At 40.1% G+C, this 14286-nt stretch overlaps 1 protein-coding gene across 7 annotated transcripts in view; it reads left to right on the top strand.

Moving 5' to 3' along the window:
* The window catches only part of hgo (homogentisate 1,2-dioxygenase), a 1123318-nt gene that overhangs the window by 211820 nt on the left and 897212 nt on the right, over nucleotides 1-14286 (top strand). For 6 of the 7 annotated variants that reach the window (XM_067766247.1, XM_067766245.1, XM_067766251.1 and 3 more), the window contains exons 4-5: nucleotides 1177-1297; nucleotides 6708-6749. In XM_067766247.1, the coding sequence (XP_067622348.1) occupies nucleotides 1177-1297; nucleotides 6708-6749 (163 nt within the window). The remainder of the gene's footprint in view (nucleotides 1-1176; nucleotides 1298-6707; nucleotides 6750-14286) is intronic. The other variant, XM_067766248.1, reaches the window with a different exon arrangement.

Here is a 14286-nt window from a genome sequence, read left to right as displayed (position 1 = left end):
GCCTAGTGGTTAAAGGCTACTGCAGTTTCACCATGTGATTCACGGTTCGAATCCCGGTGAAACCTTTGACAACATTACAAAATTGCCTGATAATGATTACGTTGGCTTTTTTTTCTTTTGGTTTTCACTTGAGAAATGCCGAACGTCAAATTATAATTCCAGAAACGTCAATTCGATTGAGTAATGCAAAATGGATATAAGCACCACCTATTCCATTTCATGAAATAACGCAAATATGCAAATAAGCACCATCTATTTGCATGAAACGTAGCCGTAGCTTGGTGATATATCTCATGAACCGCTCGACCAAATTCAATCATACTTTACAGAAACCATCTACATGACAGCCCAAATGTACCGTAGAAATTCGGTTGAATTTGGTGGAGCCGGTCTCAAATTATAAAGTAACACCAGAAATGTGCACTTGTTTTTACATATATAGATATCTCATACAACTGATTGTTCAGATAAGAAACTTTGCGCAAATTCTGCCCCATTTTAACAGCTAGAAACTTAAAATTCCACCAATTGCTTACGTATATAACATGTATTTTTGTTTGAAAAAATCATAGAGATCGGTGGTATATATATTATATACCCCATATAAGCTGTAATTTTTGCCCCTTTTTTACGGCTAGAAGCTTCAAATTTCATCAAATACTTACGTTTACGTCATATATTGTTGAAATACGTGATTCGTAGTCATAGTTCCTACATGCAGACCACAAAAAACGTGAAACTTTGCATCCTCACACAAAGTACCTACCTATTTTTTTATTTTATATTTATCTTAAAAATCGTTTAGGTATGTACATCTGTTCACTATAGATTCCTTACCTTATAAATCCGATTATTTGGAGATTACGAACGGGGTAAGATTATTGTTCAGCGCCATTCATGAAAGGCGTGAAGTCTTCGGCACAGCCGAAGACAGTCCCGTCCTTACTTGTTTTCTCCTTGCGGACGGGCCGCGGGTAAAGGCTAGTGAAATATAAACGGGTAATCATTGCCACTGGTAATAATAAATAAATAATAAATAAACTACTGCAAATCCACTTAAGAAGTGTTATTTAGAAGAATTTTAATTGTGTGCATTTCTATTAAAGAAAAAGTCTACATCTTCTCGAATGCCAATAAAAGACAACTAATTAATAACTATATCTTTTCTTACTTTAGTGCCACAAAAAGGTGTTTTGGATATAATAACAGAATTTGGTAAACTAAAAGTGGGCCCGAATGAAATTTGTGTCATACCACAAGGTATCAGATATTCTGTCAAACTAACGGAACCATCCAGGTATGTAACCAAATATATAAACGGTATGCTGCAATAATATACTTATATTAGTGCTTTTAGATTTTCCATTTATCTGTTCATATCTTGTTTACTTGTTTAAGTTCTGCTCGCTTGGCGAAAAAGTTTACACTGGAAAGCCACATCAATGTTAGTCAGATATTTAAATCATTATAAAGTTGGAATTACCCCATTATATTGGTCGAATGTCAACTAGACAACTAGCTCAGTGCTACGATATCAATTCTAGACCAGATAGCACCAGGCCAACAACGTAAAATGAAACAGATAACAAGGCGCGTAATGTAAATATTTTCTGTTCAAAAACGGTACCCTGTACCCAGTGGCGGATTTGAATATTCGCCGCCCATAGGCAATACATGTAAGTCGGGCGAGGAGGCACTGTGACAGCACGCATATACCAACACATATGGCAGCGCAAACGTAAAACACTCAAGACGAATAACGAGCGCACAGCCTGAGTAAATTAGCTCGGAGAAAATCTAATAGCGAGCGGACAGTCAGTCGTAATCAGCCGTCGACCAAAGCAGCCGTCGTTACTATAATTATTCGCTGTACCAACCTACTTTAATTGTAATCCACTTTAAACCATAACTTTAATTGTACTTATTTTTGAATACTCAACTTTGAATTGAATAATAAACGTTATTAATTGCATAACTTTACATTTGGGGGCTCAACTTGCCGAACCTTAATACAAATTGAATCAAACTTATGTAAGTTGCAGCCGAATTGAAGAACAATAGGCAAGCAGTGCAATAAAGTGAAGTGGGCAAAACAGTACTTCTACAGTTGCAGTTCAGTCGCAAAAAAAAAAAAAAAGGGTCGTTGATCGGTCAAAAAAAAAATTCCGTTCAACGCATATGACTCGTGCTAGTCGCCAAAGCGCAGGCGATTCAAAAAACACCACCAAAGTCAAAAAGCAGACAAAGCAGGTAGAGGAAGTGAGACGGCGTTACAACACACGCTCAACAAAGCAGGCAACGAGGTGGAGAGAATACGCTCAGACAGCTTCCAAGAAAGTCATGGCCGAAGCAGAGCAGCAGAAAGCAGTAAAAGAAGCAGCGGCAATGGCAGAACAAAACAAAACAGTGGAATGTAAGAATAATGAATTGCTACAACAGCTGGTGCAATTGCTTACATTGAAAATCCAAGCAGACGAAACAAAGCAGGCCGAAACCAAAATTACGGCAGAAAGTTTTGGCAAAATTATACCCGAATTCGATGGAGGAAATATGCCAGTGAAACACTGGTTTACTAACTTTGAATTAAACGCAGCTGCATACGGTTTGAACAATGTACAGAAGTACGTGCAAGCAAGGGCGAAAATGACGAAAACTGCGAAACTTTTTCTTGAATCGGTAGCTGTTTACGAATATGGTGCAATGCGCACAATGTTGGAAGACGAATTTGACAAGTCAAAAATGTGTAGTGCTGATGTTCACGCAGAGCTACGAGAACGGAAAAAACAAAAGAATGAGAGTTTCCACGAATATGTGCTGCAGATGAAGAAATTGGCTACACGTAGTAATATAGACACGCAGTCGGTGATTCGTTATATAGTTGGTGGACTGCAATTAAAAGACGAATTTAAATACAACCTTTGGAGCTGTAAGTCATATAAGGAATTGCAAGATCAATACGAAGTTTACGAGAAAATAGTTTTGCGGGAAAAAAGCAACAAAGAGCATAAAGGGCAAGTACACGTAAACGAGAAGCGTTCGCACATTTCAAGCGAAAAGAAAACACATTGCTTTAACTGTGGCGCTACGGATCACATGCGGAAAAATTGCCAAGCAGAAACAAAGTGTTTTCGTTGCAATAAAAGTGGGCATATGTCGAAAGACTGTCCAACTGTAGCTGCTGCTGTAAACCTGGTTCATAATTCGAAACGCTGTAAAAACATAAAGATTAACAACGTCGAAGTAAGCGGGTTAGTAGACACGGGCGCAGATATAACTATTATGAAAAAAAGTACATTCGAAAAAGTTGGTGGAGGTGTGCTGCAAACATATATGCAACAGCTTCGCGGCCTCGGTACTAAATCTACAAAACCAATTGGGTGTTTCGTTGCTGAAGTAGGTGTTGACGACTTACTGACGCAGCAAAAATTCATTGTAGTATCTGACAAAGACGTTATGTATGATGCGCTACTGGGTTACGATTTTATTTCGAAGTTCAACTTGGCGGCGACGGCAGATGGATATAAGTTTTCTCCACTAAACGTGGGGGAAACTTATGAGGATCTTAATCAGATAAGTATTTATAATGTAACCGACACAAATTCTCATGTTGATGTTCCTCCGCAGTACGAAGCCGAAATTCGCTCCTTGATTACCAACTACAAGCCAATCGATTATGTTGAGGAATGTCCAGTTGTATTGAAGATCATTCCGGATGGTAACGTTGTCCCGTTCAGGCACGCTCCAAGTCGCATACCATTCCACGAAGTTGAAGCAGTCAACAAGCAAATTGATGAGTGGCTTAAAGCTGGAATCATAAGACAGTCTACGTCCAACTTCGCCAGCCGCATGGTTATCGTGAAGAAAAAGGACGGTACGTGCCGCATTTGTGTGGATTTTCGAAAACTTAACTCGGTTGTACTAAAAGATTGTTTTCCGGTCCCTATAATTGAGGACGTACTCGAAAAGTTGCAGAAGTCGAAATTTTTTACGGTTTTGGATTTGGAAAATGGGTTTTTCCACGTCCCCATTGAAGAGAGTAGCAAAAAATACACCGCTTTCACAACAACAAGGGGGCTTTACGAATTTAATAGGGCTCCGTTTGGCTTCTGCAACTCTCCCGCCGTTTTTATACGTTTCGTTAACTACGTCTTCCAGAATCTAATAAATAATAACGTATTAGACTTATATATGGACGATATTATCATTCACGCAGAAACAGCTGATGATTGTCTTCGTAAGACAAAGCTGGTTTTTGCAACGGCAGCAGAACACGGTTTGAAAATCAAATGGCCAAAATGCCATTTTATGCAGGCATCTGTAAGTTTCCTGGGTCACTTGGTTAAAGATGGATGCGTGTGGCCAGGCAAAGAGAAAACGGATGCGGTTAATAAGTTTGCAATCCCAAAAAATGTTAAGGCCGTGCAGTCGTTTTTAGGCCTAACGGGATTTTTTCGAAAGTTCATTAAAGGATACTCACACATCGCCAGACCATTAACAAATCTACTACGTAAAGACTCTGTGTTTGCTATCGGTCCAGCTGAAGTCGAAGCTGTACAAACGCTGAAAAATTGTTTGACTAAAGAGCCAGTACTAAGGTTGTACAACAGAAATGCAAAGACTGAGGTACATACAGATGCGTCGAAGGATGGTTTCGGTGCAACACTATTGCAATGGTATAGCGGCCAGCTATACCCAGTGTACTTCTGGAGCAAAAAGTCGACGGGGGCAGAAGCGCGACAGCACAGTTATGTTTTGGAAGCGAAGGCGGTATACCTCGCTTTTAAAAAGTTTCGTCACTACCTGTTGGGTATTCATTTTAAGCTAGACTGATTGCGCGGCGTTCAAACAAACGTTAAGTAAAAAGGATGTACCCCGAGAAGTTGCCTCGTGGGTGGTTTATTTGCAAGACTTCGACTTTAGTGTAGAACACCGAGCAGGCGAAAGGTTAAAGCACGTTGATTGCCTCAGTCGATACCCACAGCAGGTTATGATAGTAGCGTCGGAGTTGGCGGCTCGTATTAAAAAAGCACAGCAAGAGGATACAATGACTAAAGCAATCGCAGATCTACTGGATAGCCGACCATACGGAGCTTTTAAAATAAAAGGTGGGCTGTTATATAAAAATATTGAGGGTAACGATCTTTTGGTGGTTCCAAAGCAGATGGAAAAAGAAATTATTGTCGATGCTCATAACGTTGGTCACTTTGCGGTGCAAAAAACTATGCATGCTATACAACAAAATTATTGGATACCACACCTGGAACAAAAAGTTACGCAGGTAATCAACAATTGTGTGAAATGTATCATTTATAATAAGAAGTTGGGTAAAAAAGAGGGTTATCTGCACGTAATTGATAAAGGTGACCAACCATTGCATACGTTGCATATTGACCATCTGGGACCAATGGACGCTACCTCAAAGCAGTATAAATATATCTTGGCAATCGTCGACGCGTTTACCAAATTTGTGTGGCTGTACCCCACAAAGAGCACAGGTTGCGAAGAAGCGGTTCAGAAGCTGGAGTCATGGTCTGCGGTTTTTGGAAACCCCGCACGCATAGTTACCGATAGAGGTGCCGCGTTCACGGCACATATGTTTTCCGAGCACGTAAAGGAGAGGGGTATTGATCACATCTGGAGCACTACCGGGGTCCCACGTGGAAACGGACAGATCGAAAGAGTGAATCGAACGGTTATGTCGATTATTGCAAAGCTCTCGGCAGAAGAACCTGCAAAATGGTTCAAGTTAGTTCCAAAAGTACAGCAAGCTATTAATTCACATACTCATGCGTCTACAAAGCGGCCGCCGTTTGAACTTATGTTTGGTGTCAAAATGAACCACACATGCAGTGATCAGATACAACTTTTACTCGAGCAGGAGCTATATGATGCATACGACGAAGGGCGGCACAATTTGCGGCAAGAGGCGAGGCACGAAATCGAGCGCGCTCAGAATCAATACAAAAAGCAGTTTGATAGCAAACGAAAGAAGGAATACGGCTACAAGATCGGCGATTTAGTAGCAATACGACGCACGCAGTTTGTAGCCGGACGAAAGCTGGCTAGCGAATATCTCGGCCCGTACGAAATCACACAAGTTAAACGAAATGGCCGGTTCAACGTTAGAAAGGCGGCAGATGTAGAGGGGCCCTGTAATACGTCCACGAGTTGCGATAATATGAAACTTTGGAAGTATACAGTCAACAACGAAGAGCTTTTGTCATCTGAGGCAGATGACTAATCAGGGTGGCCGAATGTAAGTCGGGCGAGGAGGCACTGTGACAGCACGCATATACCAACACATATGGCAGCGCAAACGTAAAACACTCAAGACGAATAACGAGCGCACAGCCTGAGTAAATTAGCTCGGAGAAAATCTAATAGCGAGCGGACAGTCAGTCGTAATCAGCCGTCGACCAAAGCAGCCGTCGTTACTATAATTATTCGCTGTACCAACCTACTTTAATTGTAATCCACTTTAAACCATAACTTTAATTGTACTTATTTTTGAATACTCAACTTTGAATTGAATAATAAACGTTATTAATTGCATAACTTTACATACATAACTTGCCGCCCTTATTTTCACAATAACAATATTTTACACAATGATTGCGATTTTCAGCGCTTTATTATAGTGTAGTTTGTTATTAATTTAAACATAACTTTTTTCCAAACATTCCTCATTTACATTTCTTTTCCTCTAGATTTTTCAATTCGCAAACGACATCATCACAATCGATAGAAAGGTAATTCCGATTATATCGTCAACAACGCCAGAGCATTCAGTTTGTCTTCGCCCATTGAAGATCTGAGGTAGTTTTTCATGCGTTTTAAAACAAAACCATATCTCTGCGCTACAATTTGCAATAGGAATTGAAACAAACATTCGCAACGCAATGTTAACATTAGGTTAAGATATATGCAAATTATCCTGTCTCAGCATTTTCAACAGTTTCAGCGGAGAATAATTTGAAGTATTCTTTTCTATGCAGTATGCCTTGAAAAAGAGCATTTCACTTCCCAAATTTTCCTCAAGATCTTGAGTGTAGTAGTTGCTCAATATGGTGGGTTTCTTACGCAATTCTTCGTTGCTTAGATGTTTCATATCAGAGATAAGATAAAATTTATCACACGGTACAAACAGAAGAATATATATTGCCTTTTATTTGACGTACGACCAGGCTTGACCTTCAGATTTTATGCATTATAATATACTTGTGAGAAATAGAAGGGCTTGAACTCAAGACTTGCATCGAATAAATGCTTGGCAGTAATGTGAAGTGTGGTAACCTCTTAGATGATTCTGATTCTCAGGGTCGCAGGTCGGCTGTATCTTTACGCTATGCACAGGCGCACTGTTAGGTTTCTAAGGCGCGTGATTAGAAGTTTTATGCAAATTTTTACGACTGCTATGCGGAAAAATAATTTGCAGCTTCATTCTAATTTTGAAATGCATTCTAATTTCAAAATGCATAAAAAAGAATGAATTATTTATATATTTATTAGAATGAATTATTTATATATCACATAGACTAAATGAGTCCGTAGTGTTACCACAAGTTTGTTTTAACGAACAAACTGAAAAACCCTATCAAAAACCAGGACCTATGTTATTAAATAACTCCGTAATCTTGGCAAATACTAGAAGCTTTCGAGAACTTAAGCCACTTGTTGCTTCTAGATCTGACAGCTGCCTCACTCCTAACAGCTGGAGTCTTAGCCTGGCAAGCGCAGGGCACGAGCACAGAACGTCCTCGATCGTTTCCTCCTCCAACCCGCACTTCCTACATCTGCTATGTCTGACCAAGCCTAGTTTAAAGGCATGTGACGCCAGAAGGCAGTGTCCATTGAGAAATCCCGTCATGAGTCTACAGTCCTCTCTTTTTAATGATAGAAGCAACCTTGTTAGTCTAAGGTTGTAAGAACTACACATAATCTTCGACACTTTATAGCCATGCGTTTGAAATCACGCCTTTCCCGCTTGGTCGATCATTTGCACCTCTCGCCTTCGCTTAATAAAATTGCGCCCAGTCAAATTGCGACGTCTACGGAGCAAGCTTCAAGGGATGCGCCCTTTTTAGCTAGTTCATCCGGTTTTTTATTCCCATATGTCCTGGGACCCAATATAGATGTACGCTTATTTCTGTCCCGTTCTCTCCAGAGACTGCTTACACACTAACACGCATTTAGATGCTGTGCTATGCGACATTATTGCCTTAATTGCTGCTTGGCTGTCAATATAAGTTAACACGGTTGCAGCTTAAGCTATTCTCCTCCAGGGTTTCCACTGCTTTGGTCACGGCTAATATTTCAGCTTGGAAAACGCTACAGTAATCCGGCAGCCTGTAGGATCTGTTTGTTTCCGGATTAGCAGAGTATACCGCAGACCATACTCCTTCCACTACTTTGGAACCATCTGTGTACACGTATATCGCCTCGTCCGCCATTTGAGAACCCTTGCGCCAACCGTCAACCTCTATTGTGGCCTTAAGATCTCCCCCGAAGCGCAGAGAGGGATCAGATAGTCTATTCGTCTTGTGATTGATGACGCTATACTACTATGGCCGTATTGTAGGCGCTCAAGCTGCCCGAGGCACCGAGCCTGGTTGCAGTTGTTAACGCTATGTTCTCTGCTACCAGGTCTACAGGTGGTATGTATAGAATGGCATACAGTACAGCCGTCGGGGTTGTTTTCAAAGCTTCCGTAATGCTAAGCATTGATAGTCTGCATACCCCCTATAATTTTTGAGGTAGGTCGTTTTTCGTGTGGCATTCCACCAAACAAGAACTGCATAGTATAGAATAGGGTTTACAATCGCTGTAAAACCCCAATGAGAGAGACGGCAATAAGCCCCACTTATATCCCAGCATTCTTTTACATGCATAAAGTGCCGTTGAGGCCTTGTTCACCCTCTCCTCCACGTTGAGCTTTCATGACAACTTACTGTATAGGATGATTCCTAGATGTTTTGTGCAAGGTTTCTCCTGTAGGGTCACCCTTCCTAACTTAGGCCTGGTCAAATTTGGGACCTTGTACCTCTTTGTAACAAGACCATATCCGTCTTCTCCGCGTTGACTTTCAACCCGACATTAGATGCCCAGGTATGAAACGTAGCCGTAGCTTGGTGTGATATATCTCATTAACCGCTCTACCAAATTCAATCATACTTTACAAAAACCATCTACATGACAGCCCAAATGTACCGTAGAAATTTGGTTGAATTTGGTGGAGCCGGTCTCAAGTTATAAAGTAACACCAAAAATGTGCACTTGTTTTTACATATATAGATATCTCATACAACTGATTGTTCAGATAAGAAACTTTGCGCAAATTCTGCCCCATTTTAACAGCTAGAAACTTAAAATTCTACCAATTGCTTACGTATATAACATGTATTTTTGTCTGAAAAAATCATAGAGATCGGTGGTATATATATTATATGCCCCATATAAGCTCTCATTTTTGCCCCTTTTTTACGGCTAGAAGCTTCAAATTTCAACAAATTTCATCAAATACTTACGTTTACGTCATATATTGTTGAAATACGTGATTCGTAGTCATAGTTCTTACATGCAGACCACAAAAAACGTGAAACTTTGCATCCTCACACAAAGTACCTACCTATTTTTATACTCAGTTGAGCAGAGCTCACAGAGTATATTAAGTTTGATTGGATAACGGTTGGTTGTACATATATAAAGGAATCGAGATAGATATAGACTTCCATATATCCAAATAATCAGGATCAAAAAAAAATTTGATTGAGCCATGTCCGTCCGTCCGTTAACACGATAACTTGAGTAAATTTTGAGGTATCTTGATGAAATTTGGTATGTAGGTTCCTGAGCACTCATCTCAGATCGCTATTTAAAATGAACGATATCGGACTATAACCACGCCCACTTTTTCGATATCGAAAATTTCGAAAAACCGAAAAAGTGCGATAATTCATTACAAAAGACAGATAAAGCGACGAAACTTGGTAGATGAGTTGAACTTATGATGCAGAATAGAAAATTAGTAAAATTTTGGACAATAGGCGTGGCACCGCCCACTTTTAAAAGAAGGTAATTTAAAAGTTTTGCAAGCTGTAATTTGGCAGTCGTTGAAGATATCATGATGAAATTTGGCAGGAACGTTACTCCTATTACTATATGTACGCTTAATAAAAATTAGCAAAATCGGAGTAGGATCACGCCCACTTTAAAAAAAAAAACTTTTTTGAAGTAAAATTTTTACAAAAAATTTAATATCTTTACAGTATATAAGTAAATTATGTCAACATTCAACTCCAGCAATGATATGGTGCAACAAAATACAAAAATAAAAGAAAATTTCAAAATGGGCGTGGCTCCGCCCTTTTTCATTTAATTTTTCTAGGATACTTTTAACGCCATAAGTCGAACAAAAATTAACCAATCCTTTTGAAATTTGGTAGGGGCATAGATTTTATCACGCTAACTGTTTTCTGTGAAAATGGGCGAAATCGGTTGATGCCACGCCCAGTTTTTATACACAGTCGTCCGTCTGTCCTTCCGCATGGCCGTTAACACGATAACTTGAGCAAAAATCGACATATCTTTAATGAACTTAGTTCACGTGCTTACTTGAACTCACTTTATCTTGGTATAAAAAATGAACGAAATCCGACTATGACCACGCCCACTTTTTCGATATCGAAAATTACGAAAAAAGAAAAAAATGCCATAATTCTATACCAAATACGAAAAAAGGGATGAAACATGGTAAGGTACTTGGATTGTTTTATTGACGCGAAATATAACTTAAGAAAAAACTTTATAAAATGGTTGTGACACCTACCATATTAATTAGAAGAAAATGAAAAAGTTCTGCATGGCGAAATAAAAAACCCTTAAAATCTTGGCAGGTATTACATATATAAATAAATTAGCGGTATCCAACAGATGATGTTCTGGGTCACCCTGGTCTACATTTTGGTCGATATCTGGAAAACGCCTTCACACCACTCCCTTTTAAAACTCTCATTAATACCTTTAATTTGATACCTATATCGTACAAACTCATTCTAGAGTCACCCCTGGTCCACCTTTATGGCGATATCTCGAAAAGGCGTCCACCTATAGAACTAAGCCCCACGCTCTTTTAAAATACTCATTAACACTTTTCATTTGATACCCATATCGTACAAACATATTCTAAAGTCACCCCTGGTCCACCTTTATGGCGATATCTCGAAAAGGCGAACACCTATAGAACAAAGGCTCACTCCCTTTTAAAAATACTCATTAGCACCTTTCATTTGATACCCATATCGTACAAACAAAGTCTAGAGTCCCCCTGGTCCACCTTTATTCCGATACCTCGAAAAGGCGTCCACCTATAGAACTAAGGCGCACTCCCTTTTAAAATACTCATTAACTCCTTTCGTTTGATACCCATATTGCACAAACGAATTCTAGAGTCACCCCTGGCCCACCTTTATGGCGATATCTCGAAACGACGTCCACATATGGAACTAAGGATTACTCCCTTTTAAAATACTCATTAACACCTTTATTTTGATACTCATATTGTACAAACAAATTCTAGGGCCACCCCTGCTCCACCTTTATGGCGATATCTCGAAACGGCGTCCACCTATGGAACTAAGGATTACTCCCTTTTAAAATACTCATTAACACCTTTCTTTTGATACCCATATTGTACAAACAAATTCTAGGGTCACCCCTGGTCCACCTTTATGGCGATATCTCGAAAATACGACCACCTATACAACAACCACCACTCCCTTTTAAAACTCTCATTAATACATTTAATTTGATACCCATATCGTACGAACACATTCTAGAGTCACCCCTGGTCCACCTTTATGGCGATATTTCGAAACGGCGTCCACCTGTAGAACTAGGGCCCACTCCCTTTTAAAATACTCATTAACACCTTTCGTTTGATGCCCATATTGTACAAACATATTCTAAAGTCACCCCTGGTCCACCTTTATGGCGATATCTCGAAACGGCGTCCGCCTATGGAACTAAGGATTACTCACTTTTAAAATACTCATTAACACCTTTCTTTTGATACCCATATTGTACAAACAAATTCTAGGGTCACCCCTGGTCCACCTTTATGGCGATATCTCGAAATGGCGTCCACCTGTACAACAACCACCACTCCCTTTCAAAACCCTAATTAATACCTTTAATTTGATACCCATATCGTACAAACACATTCTAGAGTCACCACTGGTGCACCTTTATGGCGATATTTCGAAACGGCGTCCACCTATAGAACTAAGGCCCACTCCCTTTTAAAATACTCATTAAGACCTTTCGTTTGATACCCATATTGTACAAACAAATTCTAGGGTCACCCCTGGTCTACCTTTATGGCGATATCTCGAAAATACGACCACCTATACAACAACCACCACTCCCTTTTAAAACTCTCATTAACACCTTTCGTTTGATGCCCATATTGTACAAACAAATTCTAGGGTCACCCCTGGCCCACCTTTATGGCGATATCTCGAAACGGCGTCCACCTATGGAACTAAGGATTACTCCCTTTTAAAATACTCATTAACACCTTTCATTTGATACCCATATCGTACAAACGCATTCTAGAGTCACCCCTGGCCCACCTTTATGGCGATATCTCGAAAAGGCGACCACCTATACAACAACCACCACTCCCTTTCAAAACCCTCATTAATACCTTTAATTTGATACCCATATCGTACAAACACATTCTAGAGTCACCACTGGTCCACCTTTATGGCGATATTTCGAAACGGCATCCACCTATAGAACTAAGGCCCACTCCCTTTTAAAATACTCATTAACACCATTCGTTTGATGCCCATATTGTACAAACAAATTCTAGGGTCACCCCTGGTCCACCTTTGTGGCGATATCTCGAAACGGCGTCCACCTATGGAACTAAGGATTACTCCCTTTTAAAATACTCATTAGCACCTTTCATTTGATACCCATAACGTACAAACGCATTCTAGAGTCAACCCTGATCCACCTTTATGGCTATATCCCTAAATGGCGTCCACCTATATAACTATGGCCCACTCCCTCATAAAATAATCTTTAATGCCTTTCATTTGATACACATGTCATACAAACACATTCCAGGGTTACCCTCGGTTCATTTTCCTACATGGTTATTTGCCCTTATGTTGCCACCATAGCTCTCAACTGAGTATGTAATGTTCAGTTACACCCGAACTTAACCTTCCTTACTTGTTTTATTTTATATTTATCTTAAAAATCGTTTAGGTATGTACATCTGTTCACTATATATTTCTTACCTTATACATCCGATTAGTTGGAGATTACGAACGGGGTAAGATTATTGTTCAGCGCCATTTATGAAAGGCATGCCGAAGACAGTCCCGTCCTTACTTGTTTTCTCCTTGCGGACGGTCTGCGGGTAAAGGCTAGTGAAATATAAACGGGTAATCATTACCACTGGTAATCATTTTTTAACAGGTCTGTTTGAAACTACTGCAAACATACTGCCCAGGTATGGATATCCTTTCCATCTTGCCGTTCCCTCATCGAATCGACTGAGCAGTTGGTTGATGACCAGCGTCTACAGCAGAGGTGATAGCACGCCTACCTGCGGCGTGCCCCTGTCCACTGAATTTGTGTCCTCATACAATCCCCATTGTGATGTAATCTTCCTGTAATTTAACATGTAGCCGATCCAACGGAATAAGGCTGGATGTACTTTAATGTAATTAAGACCATCGATAATTGCCCATTTAGACGCATTTTTGAAAGCCCCGGCAATGTCTAAAAATACTCCAAGAGCTTATTCCTTATATTCTAGGGCTTTTTCTATGCTTATTACCTCTCTATCAAATGCGGTGTCTACCGACTTGCCTTTGGTGTACGCATGCTGTGTTGTGGAGAGCAGCTTTTCATCCACGTTGGACTTTATTTACACATCTATCAGCCTCTCAAAGGTTTTGAGCAGAAATGATGTTAAGCTAATGGGTTTATAGTCTTTGGGATACACGTGACCGATCTTCCCCGTCTTTGGTAGGAAAGCTACCCGAGCACTTCTCCAAGAGTGCGGTACATGATTCAGTCTTATGCACCCATCGAATATTATTTTAAGCCATTCCACGACCGCTCTACTTGCAACTTGTGGCATAGCCGGGAATATACCATCTGGGCCACCAAATATCCTTTCCTATGTATGTTATTTAAGGTATGTATGTAAGTCAAGCGAACCGCGTTGTTCACGTTGCCAAGCATGAGGCCGTTTTGTTCCACTCAAGG

Source organism: Eurosta solidaginis, chromosome 2 (genome assembly GCF_040869045.1).
Source record: "Eurosta solidaginis isolate ZX-2024a chromosome 2, ASM4086904v1, whole genome shotgun sequence".
Taxonomy (NCBI): domain Eukaryota; kingdom Metazoa; phylum Arthropoda; class Insecta; order Diptera; family Tephritidae; genus Eurosta; species Eurosta solidaginis.
This window is presented reverse-complemented; position numbering and strand designations above follow the sequence as displayed.